This window comes from Echinops telfairi, unplaced genomic scaffold (assembly GCF_000313985.2).
Source record: "Echinops telfairi isolate 266 unplaced genomic scaffold, ASM31398v2 ScPeMD7_41;HRSCAF=154, whole genome shotgun sequence".
NCBI classification, from domain to species: Eukaryota; Metazoa; Chordata; class Mammalia; order Afrosoricida; family Tenrecidae; genus Echinops; species Echinops telfairi.
Genome location: NW_022103939.1, coordinates 1,231,722 through 1,256,139, shown reverse-complemented (window position 1 = coordinate 1,256,139; position 24,418 = coordinate 1,231,722). Strand labels below are relative to the sequence as shown.

The 24,418-nt window shown below is 37.8% G+C and overlaps 2 protein-coding genes across 2 annotated transcripts; both read left to right on the top strand.

The window, feature by feature from the left end:
* The first annotated feature begins 6,382 nt into the window (after window positions 1-6,382).
* On the top strand, window positions 6,383-7,351 carry LOC101639614 (olfactory receptor 52N2). Its single transcript, XM_013008435.2, has one exon. It carries the CDS (start codon window positions 6,395-6,397, stop codon window positions 7,349-7,351), a length of 957 nt encoding a protein of 318 aa, XP_012863889.1. The 5' UTR covers window positions 6,383-6,394.
* Window positions 7,352-20,271: 12,920 nt separating this feature from the next.
* On the top strand, window positions 20,272-21,216 carry LOC101639935 (olfactory receptor 52E4-like). Its single transcript, XM_004717106.1, has one exon. It carries the CDS (start codon window positions 20,272-20,274, stop codon window positions 21,214-21,216), a length of 945 nt encoding a protein of 314 aa, XP_004717163.1.
* Window positions 21,217-24,418: the final 3,202 nt, after the last annotated feature.

Sequence of the window (24,418 nt, the reverse complement as noted above, 5' to 3'; positions counted from 1 at the left end):
ACAACAATGACTAAACAAAACAGAAAAATCTCAGTAAAAGAGAAAGCAGAAACAACTGAAACAACTTTAAAAGGGAACTCAAATGATAAGGTATTAAATTTTAGCCTAACTACATATGCTATAATCACCTTTGCAATGAATGCTCTCTGTATGACAGCAAGGCTGCTTACATGCCTACACTATGGTCAAAAGGGCTTCAACTGAGGGTTCATCCATGTGTGGACCCTGAGAATGGATTTTGGGCTTCCGCTGTCATTCATAGCCTTCGGCAAATTGAGTGTCCACAATTTAAGGTATGATACCATTCTCACCTTTGGATTTGGATTTTTTAATATGCAACACTTGGCTCAAGCAGTCTGGTGTAGAGTTAGTTGATGCTTCACTTAGATGGCTGCCTGTTTCAAGACAAACCATTAAGACCCAAGACACTATACCTTCTTTTTTTTAATTAAATACTTTTATTGGGGACTCTTACAGCTCTTAACGCAATCTATACATTCATCCATTATGTCAAGCACATCTGTACATATGTTGCCATCATTTTCAAAGCATTTTCTTTCTACTTGAGCCCTTGATATCAGCTTTCATTTTCCCTTCCTCCCACCCTCCCTCCCTCATGAACCCTTGATAAATTATAGATCACTATTTTCTTTCCTTTAAAAAAAATCATTTTATTGGGGACTCTTACAACTCTTGTTACAAGCCATACATCAATTGTATCTGACATATTCATACATATATTCCATTGTTCTTTTCTAGACATTTGTTTTCCATTGAATCCTTGGGATCAGCTCCTCTTTTGTCCCCCCTCCCTCCTCTCTCAGCCCACAGCCCTTGTGGGCCCTGATAGATTGTAGATTGTTAATTATTTTCAAATCTCACTCCAACTGCTGTCTCCCTTCCCTTCTGGTTCCTGCTGTTCTTCCCCCTGGCTGGGGGGTGTGATTATGTGCCATTCACTGGGTTTGGTGCCCCCTCCCTCCCCACTTTCCCCTCCTCCCCCCACCCTTTGGTATCTCTATTCCCATTCCTGTTCCTGGTTCCATGTGCTGTGAGTTTTATCTCTTGCCTACATGCTCCTGTCTAGTCTAGATTGGGAGGTGGCACTGAGATAGTGATAGCGGGGGGTGAGGAAGCCTCCAGGAAACAGAGGTATATTGCGTGACCCATTAGTGCTCTACTGCAACCTGATTGACTCACCCCCTCCCTGTGACCCCTCTGTGGGGCGATGTTCCATTGTCCATAGATGGACTTTGGGTCTCTGCTTCAACTCCCCTGCATTCTCACCAGTGCACTTTTGTTTGTTTGTTTGTTTACTGTTTGTTGTGAATCTTCTGACTCCCGTTGCCCAGTCTCGATGACACCTCATGATCACACCAGCTGGTGTGGTTCTTCCATGTGGGCTTGTTGCTACACTGTTGGATGGCCGCTTGTTTAACTTCAAGCCTTTAAGACCCAGACACTATCTTTTAATAGCCAGGCACCATCCTCTGTCTTCACCACATCTGCTTATGCAACCATTTTGTCTTCAGCGATCGTGTGTGGGGATGGGGGGTGGGAGGGGTGGGGGGGTGTAAGCATCACAGAATGCCAATTTGTTAGAACAAAGTGTTCTTGTATTGAGGGAAGGTATGAGCCAAGGCCCACAGCCCGTCTGCAGCTTCAGTGCATTGCCTTATAAATATATGCACATATATAGCTACACATATATAAATATAGGTACATCACCACTATAGATTATTATTTTCATATCTTACATCATCCTGTCTCCCTTCACCCATTTTTCTGTTGTTTACTTTCTGTTAGCTGGGCACCAACTGTTTCTTCACTGCACTTTGCTATAATACTCCAATCTTCAGTGATCTCTTCGTGAGGGTAATCATTGAGCAGGGTCATATCACAAAGAGTTGGCCTATATATGTATAATTTCCTTTTCTCAACAGTGTTTTAAATTATATGCCCTTGGATCATTAATGACACTATTAATAGAATTACCTTATGCCTCAGTGGGTGATTTATAATGTTTTCTACTGTAAAATGTTATAATGTCTCTGAAGTGAACCAGAGACATACATAAATCATAGATACATGAATGGATTTGGGGATTACATTTAATTCTAGCCCCAATCTAAGAACAATTTTTTTATTTTAAATCATTTTATTAGGGGCTCATACTATTCTTATCACAATCCATACATATATCAATTGTAGCAAGCACATTTGTATATTCATTGCCTTCATCATTTTCAAAATATTTGCTCTCCACTTAAGCCCTTGGCATCTGCTCCTCATTTCCCCCCCTCCCTCTCTGTTTCCCCTCCCTCATGAACCCTTGATAATTTATAAATTATTATTATTTTGTCTTGTCTTACCCTGTCAGATGTCTCCCAGAACAATTTGTTCTTATGACATGCCCCTCCTCAGAACAGTTACACTTTGTGCCTTTCTCCTGAAGAACGGTTTCTGGTTGCACACAACTGACCTTGCAATTAGCAGCCCAACTTGTAACCACTACCCACCAGGGTTTATTTTTCCTGTATATTCTTAAACAATTATGGTTTTAACTATTTATTCAATTTCTAATACTTTTAGCCTCTAGATGGGACTTCAAACTAACATTGGGTTAAAGTAATAATTAAATCTTAGGCTTTTTCTGATCTCAGAAACTATTATTTTCTCATGTTTATCAGCTTAAATTAGTGGTGACTGGTTTTGGACTTGATATTAATAAAGTAATAAAATATATGTTTTCTGTCTAGGTGTTTATATTATTTTAGATTGATTTACATTTTCCACACACAGTTTATTCCTTATTATTTATTTGTCATAAGCCATTGTATACATACATCACACATTCTTGGATTTGTTGATGGCTTTTGTGAGCATCCATATACAAATCACGGTGACAATGTTTTGTTATTAAAAATCTAAGAATATAACTGCTGGGCCATAGGGTTAGAGCATGTGTAACCTAACAAGATATTCTTCTGCAATATAGTCAGACCATTTTACACTTCCATCAACAATATATGAGAATTAGTGCTCCAGGAGTGTTTTATGTTATGCTTTCAGTGGCTGCTTGAAGAGTTCTTTTTAATATTTTCTTAAGTTTAGGAGAAATCTTCATAAATACCAACCTGAAATAAAAAGTGTTGCAAGTTTTTTCCAATCCTTTCAGGATTAGTCCCATAATAAAATAACAAGGAGGAAATAGTATGTAATGAATTATATACAAAAATTGATGCAATACTATTTCGTTATCATTCCCAAACTGTAAATAAACTTGTGTCTATATGCAAAATTTGTGTTATTTATACACTCTATCTTGAGAAAGAAATGTTTCATATATTCATAATATTGTGGATGATAATATTAGTTTGCTGAATGGTTTCATATATTTTAATGTTTAAATTTTTTCTTATTAGAAGCTTAGACAATTATTATATTAATCAATGTAAATGAAAAACAGATCATTTTAAAATGATTATCAGACATATCATTCAGGATTCACACCTGGGAGAAGGTATTTATCCTTGATATTCATACTGTTTTTCACAAAAGACCCAAAGGACCTTTTCCTTCTAACCAGAGACCTCTGGGACATCCAACTGAGAAGACCCAATCAGGTTAAAACACTCAAGTTTGGGGCGTATTCAAAGGATGCAGAAGTTCAAAGAGTAAGCTCCAATTGTGGAGGAACTCTTGGTAGTACAGTCTCAGTCATGCACAACAGCCTGGTCTTTGTGGAAACTGAGGTATGTTTGAGCAATTTTCAGTTAGTTTCCTAAAATGCAAAGCTTTTCTTAAAAAAAAAGAAAGAAAGAAAAGCGTTGAGATGCAAGTAATGGGAACCTCAATATTTTTTCTTAACTCTAACTAGAATACAGGTCCATTTGTTTAGGGACTAAGAAGGGAAGCAGAGTTTTTAAAATGATGAAATCAATTTGAAACTATCTCATTCTTCCCGAGATAAAGCAGTCCAGGCAATCGTGGATGCTAATGGAAATATTGCAAATGTTTTTTTCTTTTTAATTAAGAGATAATGTCACTGACATAGATGGACACAGCGGTTACACAATGACAGAGGCACAACAGCAACCATTGTGGGGATAGTGCAGCACGGAGCCCTGTCTCGTCTGTTGTGCCTAGAATCCCTAGGAATCAAAGCAGACATCAGCAATGGTAATGCCATTCAGAGCTGCTGTAGTGGGAATGTTCTTTGTGGGGAAGTAGAAATTCAATCAAGAGTAGATTTGAATCTTAGAAAGTGTGGAGGAAGAATTCCCAAAAAGAACTCCCCTATATAAATCGTCCCATCCAACTCCAGTGTTGTGTCCCCTGGAGTGGATTTCAACTTATGGCAACTCTATAAGAAAAGAGACAGAACTTCCTCACAAGGTTTCCATCACCGTAATCATTACAAAGGTAGCTTTCCAGATCTTTCCTCACAGAGTCCTGCAGAATTGTTGGTGGAGTCAAGCTACATTTCTTTCAGTTGGCAGATAAACACATATATAATGCAAAAGATAAACATTCAGAGTTTGACTTTACACGTTGGTTTTATTTTGTTCTTTAATTTAAATTAAGAATAAGCTCTCTCTCTTCTGATTGATTATCTCACCATGATTTTTAAAAGCTATTTATGTAACTTTTCTTCAGGATTAGGTTCAGTGAATGAGACAACAAATACAGATTGAAGTCAAACAACCACGGATTTAAATGTTGGCTCTTGACTATCAATTTTTAATGAGTGTGGCTTAATACAATTTATTGAGTCTTCCTGGGCTCCCATTTCCTCATCTATAATATAAGAAATATAGCATATAACCATAATGTCAGTATCAACTTAAATACATAAATCAACATGAAAATAAATATACCTCCAGGACTGGAGATAATTTTGTCTGTTTTGTTCACAATGTATTATTATAAACTGGAATGGCATGTAGCATATGAAGATCCATTAATGCATACTCGTATGTGATAAGTAAAAAGTGAACTGATTTGATGGCACCTAACAACAACACAAAGAAGTAAACAAGTACATAACCTGCATCAATTATTTAATAGATGGCAAGTTTCATTCAGGAATTATCATTTTCACCTTTATGTGACATGCAGTGTTCTTACTCCCCACATTTAAAGTTAGTATGACAAGCAGGGTTTAACCTAGGCTGACTGTCCAACAAAAATTCTGTTGATGTATTTTCAGAGAAAAGAGACTTGGCAATCAAGGTTTCCTTCTTTTAAGTAAAATGAAGGAAATTTACAAGTAGCTTACCCAGTAGCAGAATGTATTTGCATCCTTGAGGGTCATCTGGCAGAAAATATGTAGAAAGACATATTTTATTTACTATGGGAGAAGAAATAACTTATTCTGACTTGATTTGTTTCTGATTTCATGATCGCAGGTTGATTGTTCACCTACATGATATTGATCTTGGATGATCCTTAGAATGTTTTAGAGTAGGTGATGAATTTCAGTTTATAATCTAGTCCAGAAGAACCAAAAAAATTCCTCCTCCCACTGTATTGTCAAATCCTAGTCCCTTCCTTCCAGTATTGTGGTATGAGCTCCCTCTGGCTACCTCAGAAGTACAAGCATTATAGGTGAGATCTCATAGAGATCAATTTTCTGTGTGAAAGTCACAAGACTTGATTACCCAGGGTTGGAGGAAACCATGGAGGAATTTAGCAGGATGATATTCCCTGTATTTTAGGTAACAATGCAGAGACTACATTTCTTTTCCGTCTAAAACATCAGAACATATTTCAATCTTGTAGAAGCCCTAGTAGCATTTGCATTCTAAGGCCATTTCCCTTTGTCTCAATATTAGTACAATCTTCAGAAAGTCATACTATAATTCTCCTGGAAATGTATATAATGGGACTTGGGTTAGATCATTGTTGAACAGCTCAATTTGAATTTATATATACTAATCAAGGTAAGTTAGATCAAATCAGATATTTTACATGGAGATAGAAGATAATAATAGTACCAACATAAATAGCACCCATAGCAATTATTTCTAATTTTATAAAATCTTCATTGTATATGATACACAGTTCCAGAATTTTATATAGATTATTTTACTGTATAATTTAAAGCACTTGCTGAGGTTAACATAATAATCATCCTTACTTCAAATTAAGAAAACTGACCTATAAGAGTTTAAACAGCGTTCCAATATCACTAACTATGTATAAAGAGGCAGAATATGAAGCTAGATAATCGGACTCCGATGACTTGGTAACCTTTTTTAAATTTCTAAGTTCTAATAAAAACCACTTTCTTACATTTAGTTTCTAAAACTTTATACTAATCTTTGTATTATCATTTTGCTATAGAGAGCCACCACCCCCAAGGGATGTAATACTCCTCCTGTCAGCTACTATGTCTGGGCCCAACAGCTCCAGCCTGAGCCCAGGGTTCTTTCTCTTGAATGGCGTCCCCGGGCTGGAAGCTTCACACATCTGGATCTCCCTGCCATTCTGCTTCATGTACATCATCGCTGTAGTGGGGAATTGTGGCCTCATGTATCTCATCAGCCATGAGGAGGCTCTGCACCGACCCATGTACTATTTCCTGGCCCTGCTCTCCTTCACTGATGTCACCTTGTGCACCACCACTGTGCCCAATATGCTGTGCATATTCTGGTTCAACCTCAAAAAGATTGACTTCAATGCCTGCCTGGTGCAGATGTTTGTTGTACACACACTGACTGCGATGGAGTCTGGAGTGCTGATGCTCATGGCACTAGACCGCTACGTGGCCATTTGCTACCCTCTAAGATATTCCACCATCCTCACCAACCCTGTCATCGCCAAGGCTGGCCTTGCCACCTTCCTGAGGAGTGTGATGCTCATCCTGCCATTCACCTTCCTCACCAAGCGCCTGCCCTACTGCCTGGGAAATGTCATTCCTCACACCTACTGTGACCACATGTCTGTGGCCAAGATGTCCTGTGGCAATTTCAAGGTCAATGCTATTTATGGCTTGATGGTTGCTCTCCTGATTGGTGTGTTTGACATCTGTTGTATCTCCGTCTCTTACACGATGATCTTGCGGGCTGTCGTGAGTCTGTCATCAGCAGATGCTCGTCACAAGGCCTTCAGCACCTGCTCGTCTCATGTCTGTGCCATCGTGATCACCTACGTTCCAGCCTTTTTCACTTTTTTCACTCACCGTTTTGGTGGACATATTATCCCCCACCACATCCACATTATTGTGGCCAATCTGTACCTGCTGCTGCCCCCTACCATGAATCCCATTGTTTACGGAGTAAAGACCAAGCAGATCCGGGAAGGGGTGATCAAGTTTTTATTTGGAGATAAGATTGTCTTTACTTAAGACGAGTGCATTGTGCAGTCAGTTTATTGCTTATTGGGGGCAAGAATGGAGAAGAGATTTATAAAAGATGTGAATGAAATGGTATTAAAAACGCATGTTATTCTGATAAAAATATCTGAAGTCTTGACAAGTATGATGATGAATATCTGAATGTTTTCTTGTCAGCTGAAATATTTCTTGTCGGTAGCTATCTGCTGAAAATAAGAATACAGAATAAAGAAGTAAACCTATCCATTTCTGGTACACTTGCATTTTACCTAAGGATTTTCAGAGTCACATATCTGGTGAGACGAAACAGGTGAGACCATGAGAATGCAGGCCTCCTGTCAAGATATATGTTCACCGTGTAAGAAGAAACAGTGGTGCCAGAGCACAGGGCTTCTGTGAAGAAAAAGATTCTATTAGAGTAAGCGGCTTTTGCTCTGGCTATATATGAGCCCAGTGTTGAAATGGCTTTCAGTATGGTTTTTCCTGTTTCAGGTTGTTAGAAGAATTGAGAAGATGAAACCGACGTATGTCATACCCAGTATCCTCATTATTAGTTTCTTACACTTGTATGGCATGTGTGCCACAATAAATGGACCAGTATTGATATATAATTTTAACTGAAATCCATACTTTATATTTCCTGAATATATTTAATGTAATCCAGATTTAGATGCTCTGTGGATTCTTGTTAAATATATGTTAGATATATGTCTTTTCATGTTAGATATATGTCTACTAAAATAAAACATATTTCATGAAAGTCATACTTGAGAGTTGTATTTTTCCCTTAATATCAGCTTCCAACCTTTCTTTAAAATGGACTTAAAAACATAATCATCATATCATCAGGCAAACTACACAGAGCATTGATTAAATTACTAATGTAATTAGTAATCAATTCATTCACCTCTTGGTTCACCATTCATTCTTTCTTTTATAGACATGTAGTTAATCATATAATTGGCTTCATTAGAGTTACTCTTTGGAAAGATGTTGAAAATCTGCTAACACCAAGAAAAATATTGCATAGAAACATATATATAAGTCAACTATGTTATATATATATATGTCAACTATATTGGCAACTTATACTTAAATGTCAAACCCATGATGAATATTGCAGCCTTTAGTGTTCATTGTCAAGGTGCTCTATTGCTTCAATACTTTCACAATAGAAACTCTTTTCTACCCTACATGATATACAAACACACTTCTAAATATATGGATTTTCTGGACTTTCTTCATTTACCCAAGCTCCTTGATTTTTCCTCATGTCAAGCTGTTGGGAGCCGGTGGCCTTTAAGGCCTTAGCCTCAGCCACGAGCCGAACTTGGCTGCTTCCTGGTTGTTAAGTGTGTCTTTCATTTGCTAAATCTGTGGGAACTGGCCCTGCCTGAAATCCCTGCCCAACCCTGCCTCCGCGTTCCTAGCTACGTGCTCTGTAGCATGGGCAGTTGTAAAGTTGACCTTTTCACCCATTGGTTAATAATGCCAGGCGCTCATTGGAGCTTCATTAATGTACCTGTTGGATTGGATGCTGTGTCGCACACCTTATTAAAATATGCACCTCCCAGTTCCCCCTTTTATATACCCCAGCTTTGCCCAAATAAATGAGCTTGATCAGAGTTTTGTCTTGCTCCACGTCCCAGTGTCTTTTTTCTCCATCCAGGTTCGCCTTTCCCCGCAGGGCCTTGCTCGTGCGTCCCGCAGGCCGGGACGCAACATCAAGCTAAAACAGAGAATTTTGTTTGGCCAGCCCCTGCGTTCCAGACCCATGAGTAGTGCAAAGAGCTATTCATGACGTCTCTCATGTTGGGCAGTTTGCACGGTTAAAACTCTTTAAAGCTTGTTTTCTTTTTTTCCAAATCATTTTTTTGGGGGGCTTGTACAATTCTTAACACAATCCACACATACATCCATGTGTCAAGCACATTTGTACATTTGTTGCCATCATCATTCTCAAAACATTTGCTTTCTACTTGAGCCCTTGCTATCAGCTCCTCACTTTCTCCCTTCCTCACCACTCCCCCCTCCCTCATGAACCCTGGATAATTTCTAAATTATTATTATTTTGTCATATCTTACACTGTCCGACATCTCCCTTAACCCACTTTTCTGTTGTATGTCCCCCAGGAAGGAGGTTATATGTAGATCCTTGTAATAGGTTCCCCCTTCCTAACCCCCCTCCCCTCTCCCCCCCAGTATCGCCACTCTCACCACTGGTCCTGAAGGGGTCATTTGTCCTTGATTCTCTATTTTCTGACCTCCATATTTATAGAAGTATTCTCTCCTTGTCCATCTATACCATTCTTTTATATTCAGTAAAATCTGTAAGCCTTTCTCTTATCCTTTGGCTTGTGACTTTGGACTTTATTTTTTGTTATTAGAGAGACTTTGCACATTCAATGTGGATGGTTTCACAACTATTTCTTATTTTTCTTGCTGTTTTATTTATTTTTATATTATATTTGGTGATTCCAAATGTTCAAGAGTATTTAAAACAGACATCTGAGGCATAATTTCAATGTTTATAATTTTAATAGTAATCAATGGTTATTTTAAAAGGCATCAAATAATGTAAAGAATCACATGAAAATATTATTACTTCCAACCCTTCTGCTTTTCAGAAGTCATTACAGTAATAATTCATTTGTCCCTTCCAAATATACTTAATGTGTATGCTCCTGCTAAGGATTCCAAGTGGTATAAAAAGTTTGATCTCGATTACTAACTGAAAGGTTGGTACCTCAAACTAACCCCAGAGATAGTGCAGGAGAAAAGTCAGATCAATGTCCTATGGTAAGAATGCAGCCAAGAAATTTCAAGGAACAGGACTATTGTGCAACATATGGGGCTGTCCGAATCAAAATTGACAGTAACTCATAACAACAGTAATCACTCTGTGAATAAATCACACCTGTGCTAACAAAATCACTCCTTGAAATGGTGTGGTTTATTCCATAAATCCTTGACTATACATATTCTTGAAAACATTTAATTGCTATCTCATTCCTGTGTTCATTTCCCCTTGATCAACATCATTCTGTTCAGTACATAGTCATTCAATAGCTCTGACTATAATTAAAATGACCAAATGAAGCAGTAACAAAATCACACTTTCACTTCCTCCTCCAGATTGATATAACTCTACTTCTTTTTGAAACAGAAATTCACAAAAATATTTTGAGTACTCAAAGTTTACACTTCTCCAAAACCCATTCGACTCAGGGTTTCATGGCCCATTTCTCCAGAAGAACTTCGTAAGGGACTGTGAGCTCAGAACTCTTGAAGGTGGTCAAGCTGGATTTCTTATCCAACTGCGGTATTTGACCAAGTTAATCTCGTTTTCCTTGTTAACTACCGATAAATGTTTTCATTTACGTGCTGGAGTTCTTTTAATCGTCCTTCCTTACTGGTCACTGCTAGTCATCGTATGCTGCTTTTTCTGCTCCATTCCATGATTGTGTTGTACCTTGACCCATGCCAACATGTTTCTCTGTGGCACCTATACTCACTCCCGTTGAAGCCTCATCGATTTGATAACCAGAAGTACGCTCTGCATCTCTTCATACCTCCAACCTTCAGCCTTCCTCAGATCTCACTCTTTGCGTAGAGAGATGCTCCACATCTTTGTCTTGATGTAGATTGAACATTTCATGTACTTAAAATGAACTTTCCACTGAAACTGCTTTTTCATAGCATTTCTCATTTCAGTAAAAAGTAACTCTAAATTTCTGGATAAGAATTGTGCCCCCTCATATTCACATTCAGTAGTTAAAAAAATTGTGTTAGCTTAATCTTCAATATATACCCAACCTGACCAATTCTCAATACCCCAAACATGATCATGGTGAGCGCTCCGAAACCATTGTGAACAAAACCTTCGAACTAATTTTATTTTCCCCTTTTCTCACAGAGCAGCTAAAATGAGTCAGGCAGGCTATTCCAAAGCTTCAAACACTCAACTGCTTTATCACTTCATTGAGAGTTAAAGGAATATCCTTACCGTGTGCCACAGGGTGTGAACCCCGCTTTCCTCACGAATATTATGCTCTACCATTTCCTTAGGCTACCAAGTCACTTAGATGCCAACATTATATTTCAAAAATGCCAGACATGTTCCTTTTTTGGTAATTTTCATTTGACATTCTCTCCACCCTACCTTTTGAAAATCTCTTTCTAAACTACGTGCTTCAAGGATCATTCAAAACTTCACTTGTTATAGATGCCTCCACCAAGCTAGCAGTATTTAATAACACTCAATAAGCACATGCCTATTCCTTCATCTAATTTACTGTCTTCATAATTAGTGTCATTGAACTGTGCATGTGATGATTTTTGTTAAAAAAGTGATACAACAAATATAACTATTTGACAAATAATATTTGTAGGTGTGTATTTACCTTTGTTACAAATATATCCTTGAGGGTGGTGGAATGTGTAGGAGGCAAACTTATGAATACATTAAGACATACCGAACCCTTTGAAGGAATGAGTTGCTGGACCTGGGAGATTAAAATGAAAGTCTCAGGGGACACCTTGAGTTAATTAGTATGGTAGTTCATGAGACAACGGTTTACAACCTACTTTGGTGAGTAGCAGCTGGAGTCTTGAAAGCTTGTGATCAGCCACCTAATGCACATCTACTGGTCTCTCTGCACCTGGAAAAAAGACAATTGATGAAATCAAAAGACACATGGAAACAATTGGTTCAGTGGACTGAAGTATCACAAACATATCGGTCTACACAACCTTGAAGTCATAAGACCAAGAAGGTGCCCAGCTACCACTGCCAATTGCTCTGAAAAGTATTATATTAGTATGTCTGGGATAGAATGGGAGACAAATGTGGAACATAACTCAAAAATCATAGAACAGAGTGTGCTTTCCAGTGAGATAGAAAGTGCTGAGATGTTCAAGATTGTGACCTTTTGTAACCTTCCAGTTCTGAAAATGAATTCACCCAAGTGTTCGATTAATCAATCATTTAAAAATAAAAGGACCATTATTTAAATAAGGACAAAGGTCAGAGGGTTAGGAAAGAAAAAGGAAAAGAAATGGTAAACACGGAGGAAATGGAATAAATGAAGATACATTAAGAGGATTGCAATGGATGAGTTGAAATAAAATGTGTGTGAATTGTTGAATGTAAAACTGATCATCTGCAAATGTTTCCCTAATTCACAATAAAAAATTTTAATTTGAAAAGTTAAAAAACCCATAGTATTATAGAATACAAAGAGCAAACCTTAATTTTTAAAATTGGTGATAGTACCTTTAAAAATAATTTAAATACAGTTAATGTTTATCACACCATACATTAATTATCTGTAGTTGAACAACTAATGGCTGCAGAATTTAGTAGACTAAAAATAGAAACCATTTATTGGCATGAACCAAAGCCAAAGTCAAGATTTGAAATGAAGAGGGTGGTGTCTTGTAATTCAAATGCTTGAAATGTCCTATTAATGGATCTCTAGTAAACAGGGAGAGTATTCCAGAGTTCTTGTTAATGGTATTGGAAGGAGTTGCCCAAGACAGATCGATTCTATTGAAGATACCCCTGAACTGGGGCAGAGTTTAAAGGCAGAATAAATCGGCAGCTCAGTGTTAAGACAATAGGTGAGTTGTGCATAACAGTGACTTGATGCTTAAAATATTTTGAGGGGCTTCCAACCTGAGTGGCTTATCATCTGACACTATATCAGACATTGTTCAGCTGATTTCCATAAAGTTTCAGTAGCTAATACTTCAGAAATCTATCACCTTATGTGTTCCCCCCCTCCAGTCTATGCTTAGTCTGGAAGCTTCACTGAAACCCATTTACCACGAGTGACCCTGATGACATTTCTTATGCCAGTGGCACAGCTTCCAGCATCACAATCACACAGAAGACACTGCACTACAACAGACAGAGAGAGTGTGGGATTCTGACAGGCATTGCCGCTATCCTTGCTAGTTCCTAGCAAGTCAGCTCCGACTCATAGAGACCCAGCATACCACAGAGGGAAACACTGTCCTCTCCTGCTCCCCCATCATCATCATTGTCATGTTTGAGCCCACTGGCTTCCCCTGTGTCAGTTCATGTCCTAGAAGCTCTTCCTCTATTTTGCTGACCCTTTTCTGTACCAAGAATGAAATCTTCAATTCTCCTTGGTCATTGTACAGACTTTCCTATGCAGAAAAGCAATGGGAAAGAGTCTGGCTTGGGTCAGGCACACTTTAGCAACCAAAGTGACATTTTTGTCCTTTAACGTTTTAAAGAGATTTTGTGCAGCATATTTGCCCAATGAAACATGTCATTTGTTTTCTTTTTTTTTTGAAACAGGTTTATTGGCATATAATTTACATAACATAAAATTCAAGAATTCAATCATATCAAGAAGTGTTATACAAGCATCACCACAAGCAGCTTTAGAAAATTCTCTTCATTCTTGTACTTATCATTAACTCTCCCTTTGTCCCCAACCTCCCCTGCCACACCCACAAGGAACCAGTAATCCAATTGCTGTCTCTATATTTTATCTATCTTGGATTTCATATACAGAAAAACATTTAAAAACTAACAACAATAACAAAGTGAAACAGACCATAACTTCAATTGAAAAGAAAGCAGAAAACATTAAAAACTAGAAGAAATTTAAAAGGATGATAAGGGAACTCAATTGACAGGGTACTAAATTTTAACCCAACTGTGTCTGCAACAATCCTGTTTCCCTTTCCTCTACTTCTTTAATGCTCCCTCCACCCCACTATCATGACCCCAATTCTACCTTACAAATCTGGCTAGACCAGAGCATGTACACAGGTACAGATAAGAGCTAGAAACACAGGGAATTCAGGACGGATAAGCAACCTATCAGGACCAATAATGGGAGTAGTGATACCATGAGGGTAAGGAAAAGGTGGGGAGAGAAAGTTGGAACCAATTACCATGATCTACCTATAATCCCCTCCTAGTGGGCTGGACAACAGAAAAGTGGGTGAAGGGAGACAGTGGTCAGTGTAAGACATAGAAAAATAATAATAATTTATGTTATTGAGGGTCATGAGGGAGAGAGGGTCGGGGAGGGAGGGAAAAATGAGCTGATGTAAAGGGCTCATATAGAAAGAAAATATTTGAAAATGACGATGGCAACAAATGTACAAAGGTGCATGACACAATTGATGTATGCATAGATTGTGATAAGAGATGTATGATCCCCCAATAAAATAGTAATAAAGCACTATCTTTCTAATGCTTGAACTGTTATGCAATAATGTGGAAAATTGGAAGCCAATACCTGTGACTTGATATCCAAGTTATCAGGTGGCTTCAAGGTGGCAAGGGGGGTTTAACTTATAATTATCCAAATGCCACAGCTGTGGATTAATTACTCAATTATGCCAAAATCATAGGAAGAAGCACATTTTTTTTGCAATACTGATTGTCTTCATCTTCTCCAGGGCCTGTTCTATGGAAGGTAATAAATGATCAGTGCATGAGTATCAAACAATTCCACAATCACTGGGAGCGTCTCTGCATCCCATGCTTTTCCCCATAAAGTACAGTTTGCAATGCAATAAAGCTCATTACACATTTCCCTTAACTAGAGAATTCCACCTGTTAGATCCATGATCTCCCTTATTCACCCTGGAAGTTAAGAACATCATGATGGATCAGGGAAGACAGGGAGGTCAGGTCTCACATGGATGGTACAGGATAAGTCTTCACTGATGGACAAGTAATAAGGAGGACAATGGAAGAGCTGATGGTTTTCAAGTATGGTATTGGGAAGAATGCTGAAAGTTTCATGGCCTGCCAGGAGGACAAACAAATGTGTCCTGGAAGAAGTACTGTCAGAAAGCTCCTTAGAAGGAAGGATGATGAGACTTTGTCTTGCATACTTTGGATGTGTTATGAGGAGAGATCAATACCAAGAAAAGGACGTGGTGTGTGCTAGAGTGACAAAGAGAAAGAGCCTCTTTAAGGATCTCTCTTCAATCCAATTCAAGATGAATTGGCAAAGTAGTGACAACAATTGACCCATACATAACAATCGGGCAGATGGCACCAAACTGGACAGTGTTTCCTTCTAAACATAAGCTGGAAGCAACTTATGTTTAATGAGATTAATTACCATCCTAGCAGTACTGTTCCATTTAAATGTGACCTTTTCAAACTAAAAGGAGTCCTAGTGGTGTGGTGGTTATTCGTTAGGCTGCTAACCCTAAGATCAGCAGTTTGGAACTACCAGCTGCTCCACAGGGGAAAGGCAGGACTTTCAATTCCTGTAAAGAGTGAACGTCTCAGAAACTCACAGGAGCAGTTCTACCCTGTGCTGAGTCGCTAGGAGTCGGTATTGACTCAATCGCAATGACTTTATTTTCTGTTTCCAAACTAATCAGAAGTGAGTCGGGCAAGTTGCTTATTTGTCTAATAATTTATCTGTTATGGGTTGAATTATATCCCCCTAAAATATGTGTTGAACATCCAAACCAGTAAAATTAATGTTACAATGTAATTTGGGAATTGATCATCATTGTTATGTTAATGAATCACCTGTAGTGTAGAGTATGTTTTTTTTAACTAATTATTTTATTGGGGGGGGCTCTTACAAACCTTATAACAATCCAACATTTAATTGTATTGAACACATTTGTATGTAAGTTCCATCAACATTTCCAAAACATTTTCTTTAAATCACTCTATCTTGAGGCATAAAAAAATAGATAGAACGAAGACGTAAGGAGAAATGAAGGGTAATAGATGCAAAGCTACAAGAAAATTGCCAAGGAACACACATTCAAAAGTGACAAGGACTTTTGACAAAGCTGAGAGAGAGAGAGAGAGAGAGAGAGAGAGAGAGAGAGAGAGAGAGAGACAGAGACAGAGACAGAGAGAGAGAAAGCCTTCCTTTAGAGCTGGCCCTCTGAAGTTGAACTTTCAGCTTTCTGCCCACAAGTCCTAGACTGGAGACATAATTTGATTAAATTGGGAAAATATTGAAGCTGTCAAAGATTTATTTTTCCTTGTATCCACAATCAACACACATGGAAGCAGCAGTCAATTAAACAAACAATGTATTTTACTGTGCAAATCTGCTTCAAAATAACTCTTTAACTTGCAAAGCTGTCACTTTGGAGACTAGCCACATCAAGCCATGATATTTCCAATCACTTCATACACATGTCTAAATTGGAAAATTAAAAGTGAAGACCAGATAAGATTTGATGCATTGGAATGATTGTGTTGAAGAAGAATATTGAAAATACTGCTACAAGATTGTACGATTCTCTCTTGAAGGAAGTACAACCGAATGCTCATTACAAGTGAGGACTGCAATACTTCCGCGTCCCCTACTTTGGACATGAGATCATGTTTGAGAAAGTAGAGAGTCAGTGGAAAAGAGGAGCCCTGATGAGATGGATTGACAAAGTGGCTGCCGCAGTTGGCTTAAACGTAGGAATAGATAATTATGAGGATGGGACAGGACTGGAAGTGTTTTGTTCTGTTGTATATTGGGTCATCATCTGTCGGAACCAACACAATAGCACCTAACAACACCAACAATACTTGTGAGAAAATAATTTTTTCTGTGTTAAAGCTACCTATTTTTATATCTCCATTAGAACAGATATTGGGAACAGGAGAACATTGGAAAGGCTGACACAAAGACACATTGTGTGTTTCTGTTCACTTCTTTTTTCTGACAGTTTGAGTGATCAACTTGTCTTATACACACCTCGAGTAAAACTATCCTTTGTAGATTGTACCACGGAAGTAGTCACCACTTCATTGTTAACTATCCACTAGTGTCATCTCTAATATCCATGGCAAGGTTTTCAACTGTAAGAATTTAAAAGTTTTGAGTTCCTGATGGAGGTCACTTCTTGGGGTAATGGTCAGAATGATAAATTAGAGTTAGCCTTTAAGATTACCAGTAGGTTGGGAACTCAGAGAAATACTTTGTTTCCTACAGCATACTATGAAAATTGGCAACAAATGAGTTACAAGTCCAACCAATACTGGAAGAATGATGACAGAGTAGACCAGACTAATTATAACCGACATGGCAGAAAAAGATTAAATTCTCTAGTATTTGTTCCATTTGTCTTATCCTTGTATTTGTCACAGGCTTCTCAGTTTCTATTGCATTTACTAACGTGGGTCAACTCTTTCTGTGAGAATTCCCAGCCTCTGTTCATGAATCAGGAAAGGTGAGGCTTCTACTCCCGTGAAAAGTGTCAGAAAACCAAAGGAGCAGTTCTTCTCTCTCCTGCACTCATAATCTGTCCTGTGAGTCATAATCACATTAGGGCAGTGGGTTTGGTTTTCAGTTTTGGTGTACACCAACCCCTCTGTTGTGCAGTTTGGTAAACTAGTTCATCTATTCACAAATATAGATTCGTTTCCCATGGTGTAGAACAGGGGTTTTCAATCTGTGACTTGAGCCATATGAGGCTCGTTCTACGTGAACGTGACTCTGAATACAACTGAAAAATTTTATACCATCTTATTCAGATAATAGTGATTTCATTGGTTTGTAAAACTATATTTATGGCTTTCAAATAACTTTTAAATTGTTGTCAGGGACAGGATTGGCTCTGCCATCTTAAAGACATGCCAACCCCTGGTCTACACTGTAGGAAACTAATCTATATTTGTCTGAAGGAAAAGTACAAGGGAAGAAATATATGAGCTCCAAATACTGACACAGTAGAGTAGGGCTGCTTCTCACAGGCCACTCTTCTCATAGTTCCTAGAAGAGGGGATGGTAGAGGCTCTGTATGATTTCAGAGTGCAATATGTAAAATAAAAAAAATTAAAAACATAAACTCACTGCCATCAAATCAATTCCTACTCAGAGCTCCTCTATAGATCAAGGTAGAACTGCTCTTAGGGGTTTCCAAGACAGTAACTCTTTATAGCAGTAGAAAGCCTGGTCTCCCTCCACAATATATAATAGGTGACTGGAAAGTCTATTGCTCTTCCCAGGATATGTGAATTTCTAATAGCTAACAAATTTCTAGAACATTTTAAAAAGGTCATAACTGGTCATGTGTCCTATAATCCCAGAGTTGTGGGTCACGGAAAATCTTGAAAGCCTCACAGTCACTACTAGTTACTAACATTTAGAAATTCCATTGATTTTATACTTCTTATTTTATACACATTTCGCTAGGTTGTATCATACAATTCCAATTATGTTCACTAATTGTAACTCAAAGCCAACATTTGAAAAAGATTTTAATTCTATTAGGCGAAAGTGAAGTTCTGGTATAGACCTGTGAGGATGGTTAGAGAAGATTAATGGAATACATTAGAATTATATCCCAAGGTTCAGAAATAAAGTCACAAGAGGCTTAACTGTTCTTTGCAAAGAAGAGGAACTTCTTCCTCGACCCTAGGGATGAGTGGTTGTGTGGGAGTTGGGCCGGAAGTGAAAAGCCTGCAGCAGTACAAGTATAAACTTTCCTTTGTTGAGTGGACAAGTAGAATGAAGTCAGGAGAGATACTGTAGGAGTATGATCATGACTAAGGTAAGTGATGCTGTTCAAGATGGGGCTCGGGAGGTCAGGCATCAGAAATGAGAAGCAGAAACAGAAGGTCAAACCAAGATTATTCTGGAATAAGTTTGGGATGTAATGAGCCACAGTACTTCATATCATGTAGCAGCGCCATCAGGTAGGTGTTGAATGTTTTTGGTAGGGAGAAAGTCTCTTGACCTGTTTCTTCTTAATTTCAGGTTTCTTAAAATCACACACCGAAGAATGTTGTTAATACATGGTACATGTTTCCTAGAGAAAATTTTGGAGTAAATGTCTATAGAAATCTCCATTGAAATCTTGATAAAACTTTTGGGAGTGAATAATTCCTTGATCCATCTATTTCACTCAAGCTTCCCTGAGTCTAAAATCTCAGGGTACACCTCAAAGAGCAGCCACTTATTGTACCAGCTGCTTATTAAGAAAAAAGAAAAAAAAATAATAGCAAGTTGAAGAGTTCTATTCCCTCCTATACTTCTCACAAGCCTGTTTCTTCATTTGCCAGAGAGAAGGTACCTTTGTCCCTATGTTGGGTTTATGAGAACGTAAAATTGATGGGAGCAGACTGCCTCATCTTTCTCCTCCAGAGCAGCTACTGAGATTGAACTACTGATCTTATGGTGAGCAGTCAGTCCAATGCTTAGTCCATACCCTTACTACTGCTGCTACTCACTGACATCAAGTCCATTCTGACTCGCGGCAACCCGGACAGGTTAAAACTGTCCCAGTGCATTTCTGAGACTGTGTAACTATCACAGGAGCAGGAAGCCGCATCTCTCCCTTGGACCGGTGGCTCACTTCACATAACCAGTTCACCATCACGGCTCTGTTAATTGTCACGACTTTCACTCCATGCTGTATTCACTTCAAGAGTGCTCTTTCAGGAATGTAAACCTAGATCTAAAACAAAGTTCATTCTCATTAACACATTTAAGATAAATCATCCCCATCCTACATTCATGTTTCTACTTAAATATGACTTTGTTTGTTGGAAACTACTTCCCTGATGCCTGTATTTAAATTGGCCCCAGGTTCAGAATCATTGTCTGATGTTAAGCTTTATTTTACTCTAAGGCTGTTTTACTTACTTGATATGCATGTACACAGACAATACACATGCATATTTATATTTACTTTTTTGTTTATTTAAATACAGTTTGTCTCACACCAACAAAATAGGATAAAATTAAATTTGAAAGTTTGCCTGGCTTTTTTATTAGAAAATAAATTTAACTTTGAATGTTTAAATGAATTCATAATTCAAAGACTAGCAAATATTCTCCTTCATGATTTCCTGCTAATTGCCGCTATAAATGCATTGTACTTTATTTTATGTCATTTGAACGTTTAAATTCTTTGTCAATGTGCTTGTTTTCTCTCAGGTACCACAAACCAAAGAAGGGATGGTTGAGTCAAATGAAACCAAGTTCCACCCCTCCTTCTTCCTCCTGCTAGGAGTTCCAGGCCTTGAAGAGATGCACGTTTGGATTGGGCTCCCTTTTTGTTCTGTGTACCTGATTGCCCTCGTGGGGAACATCACTATCTTGTTTGTGATCCAGACTGAAAATAGCCTTCATCAACCCATGTTTTACTTCTTGGCTATGTTAGCTTCCATTGATCTTGGACTGTCCACATCCACAATCCCCAAAATGTTGGGCATCTTCTGGTTTAATTTAAGAGAGATTAGCTTTGGGGGCTGTGTCACCCAGATGTTCTTTATCCACATATTCACGGCAATGGAGACTGTTGTGTTGGTTACCATGGCCTTTGATCGCTATGTTGCCATCTGCAACCCTCTCCGGTACAGCCTGATCCTCACTAACAAAACTATTGGTCTTGTCCTGGTGGTGGTGTTTGGCGTCAATTTCATTTTGGTCATCCCTATGGTCTTTCTTATCCTGAGGCTTCCTTTCTGTGGACACTATATAATCTCCCACACATATTGTGAGCACATGGGCATTGCTAGGCTGGCCTGCGCCAACATAAAGGTAAACATGATCTTTGGCTTAATTCTTATATCGATGGTGCTCGTGGATGTGATTCTGATTGCCATGTCCTATGTGAGAATTCTCCGGGCTGTCTTCTGTCTTCCTTCTCGAGAAGCCAGGCTAAAGGCGCTTCATACTTGTGGCTCTCACATCTGTGTGATCCTGGTCTTCTTCATACCTGCTTTCTTTTCCTTCATGACCCACCGTTTTGGCAGGAATGTCCCCAAATATATTCACATTCTTCTGGCCAATTTGTATGTTGTTGTTCCACCGGCCCTCAATCCTGTTATTTATGGGGTCAGGACCAAGCAGATTCGGGAGCGGGTTTCAAGTGTCTTTTTCAAAAAAAGACTAACATAAATTATCTCATAAATATGCAAAAGTAATGTGGAAACGAGATCATTTGTCCACTCCAGAATCTTGCAACCACAAACAATACACTACAAGCCACACAATGTGATGAATATCAGAAAAATCACAGTGAAGTTTCCTGGAATAATAAAGTCTGAGGTCATTTATTTACAAGGTTTCTTTAGGATTGGTTTTTTGTTTGTTTGCTTGTTTATGTTTAACTTCTAAAGAACAAGATGTAGTAGAGATTATTATGTCGAACAAAATGCTTCCTTTTATTTACAGATAGTTAACTCTGTTGGCCACATTTTCAAATTGATGTATATTATAAGAATCAGGGAAGACAAGGTGTTTTTTAAATGCTTTTCACAGAGTCTCTTATTTCTTTTTTGATTGCTTACTTGTTTTTATCTATAAATTTCAATTAATACTGTATTCTATGGCAGAAACTAATAAGACTAATATAAAAAGGAGAGAGGAATTTGGAGAAATTTCCTTGACAATCAGCATTATATGGAATGTTTCTGGTTTGTCACAGATATGCAGACTTTTCCATAATTAGGCAATTGTTCAAAGTGAATTCTTCTGTGTGTGTGCTAAGGATTACTGAGAACCTGATAGAAACATCAACATGATTTGGAATTTAAGATGTTTCAGTACACTCTCAAAGAGGTAAATTTCTATACCTTTCTATTGCCTTCTCCAAGCCAAGTGTAATGTTCTAGATAGCCGTTGTTCACAGGCTCACAACCTTCCTTTTTCTGTTCATTCATTCTGAGTATTAAGTGTCTGCTAAAATCCAGTGCTTTCTAAATGTGCACTTCTTCCTTTTCATTTATCAGGTGAATCTCAATATCCTATCAAATGTTAGTAATTTGGTTAGTGTTTACCTTGTTATTCACACTGTATGTGCTTAATTGATTTTTTTCCTTTTCAAAATTTAAGTTTAGCATATATATGTATAAAAGTACAAGAATTTTATTGGACCACTTATACATTTTTACAAGTATATAAACTTATGCATTACCAGAGAAACAGGATCCTGAACTTTCTTGATAGTTCCTAAATTTTCTTCCAGTGACTAGAGCTGGTTCATGAAGGGAAGGCTATTTGGCTGAGGTAACTTAAATTTGGGCAAGGAACTCTGAGTCTGGACAGAGACTCACTTGATCTTTGTCCTTGCTTGTTCCCTCAGTCCTCTGTTTTGGAAGTTACCCATCCCTCAACTCTGAATCCACATGGTTGAGCAGATATCTCAAAGAGGTATAAGACCAACACCTGTGGAGTCATCCAGGGTCTTTTTGCATGGAGGTTATTCTAGAAAAGTGGCCTGAAAAAGTAGAGCGCTCCATTGGCTAGTATAGTATATATTGAATGGAATTGTTAAAGATTTGGTTGCCAGATAGTGCTGGAATGCTAATTTGGGGTAACTATAACATCACTCAGACCAAACTGTGACATTACCAATAATCCTGAAGAAGCCTCCATGTCTCCAAGGTTATCATTTTTCTCATTTTATTACTACAGATTGGTTTGTTGTATAATTTAAATAACACAATATGTAATATTTTTGATTGGTATCTTTGCATTAGAACTATACTTGGAAAATCAGTCATATAATCACTTTGAGAATCATAGGGGTAAATCAAATTTTATTGCTACTATAGTTCCAGTTTATATATATATATATATTTATATTGGCAATATGTGGATGACTAAAGCCAAATATTATCAGCTTCACATTTATCTTTGTTTCATTATGATGTATTAAAAACTAAATACCATGGAAGAAAAGTATTTTGAAGTCAGGGCTAATAATAAATTTAAACAAAAGTCAAGTGGGTATCTTCCCAAATATTTGAAGCTTTTCAAATTCTGAGAACATTGCCCATAAAATGAGAGTTATAAGATGGATCAAATGTTTAAAGGAAGATTGGGATGATTATCAAGCTCAAGAAATGAAGAAACTGTGCCTGAAATCCAGAAACTGGTAGAAGACCATATAGTTACCACTGTCGTGCAAACTACTGTAGTGGTCATCTCACATGATTCATCATTTTTAATTTTTTGCAAACAGTTTGGCCAGAGCCAGCTTTCAAGTCAATGGGTACAAAAGTGTTGCATGAAGATCAGCTAGATCAATGGCTTTATCTTCCTGTCAATCTTAAGTAAGATTGAAACTAAAGAAGACAATTGGATATTCAGAGAAATATGTACCAATTTTATGAAATGAATTTAAAATAGGGGGTGAGCCTTGAACTTACTGATATGACCCAGAGCATAGGGTCCAAGGAAAACAGTAGATCCTGCGATTTACTTACTGGGCCAGTTAAACTCAAGACAGAGAGGTCAGTTCAGAGGGGTATGGAAAAGGTTTCTTGGGCTCTCAAAGGGAGCCCTAGTAACATAGTGTTGGGGAACTGACCACAAGGTCAGCAGTTCAATACCACCAGCAACTCCCGGGAGAAATATGAGACTTTCTATTCCTGTAAAGATTTACAGTCTTAGACAACCACAGGATGTATTTTACTCTGTCCCCTAGGGTGACTGTGAGTGGGAATCTACACAGTGACAGATTTTCTAGTAGGACACAGAACAACCACAGGGGCATATTATGAAGAAGTTTTAAGAAGCTTGAGAACAGCATTAATGAGCAAAAGACCATGGAAATAGCACAAAAAATGTTCCCTCATCACGACAATGCTTAATATCAAAGACTGCCCAATGAGAATTTCATTAAGAAACCTTACCTCATCAACTCTGCTGCCCTAAATTTACTCCCTCAGACTTATTTTTGTTCCAAAGACTCAAAAATTCTTTTAAAGTAACATGATTTCAGTTGCACAAGGATGCCAAATCTATATGTTTAACATGGTTTATATTGAAAGGTATAAAATTCTTTGGAGAAGGCTTAGATAACTAGAAATACTACAGAAATACAGAAGTTTCTAGACCTAGATGGAGGATTTGTGAAGAAAGAGTGGCTTCATGATTTTATATTTTTATATTTTGTTTAATAAAGACTTCTATGATTTTGTAGTAATACTTTTTTACTCACCCCCAAAACAGACATAGTTTCCTACATTTTATAATATTATATTTCATTGTATGGATACATCAATTTTAGATATTTTGGGTGATATTTAGATTTTATCTGTTTTTAAACTAGTATAAATAACACTATTAAGGATATTCTTGTACATATCATTAG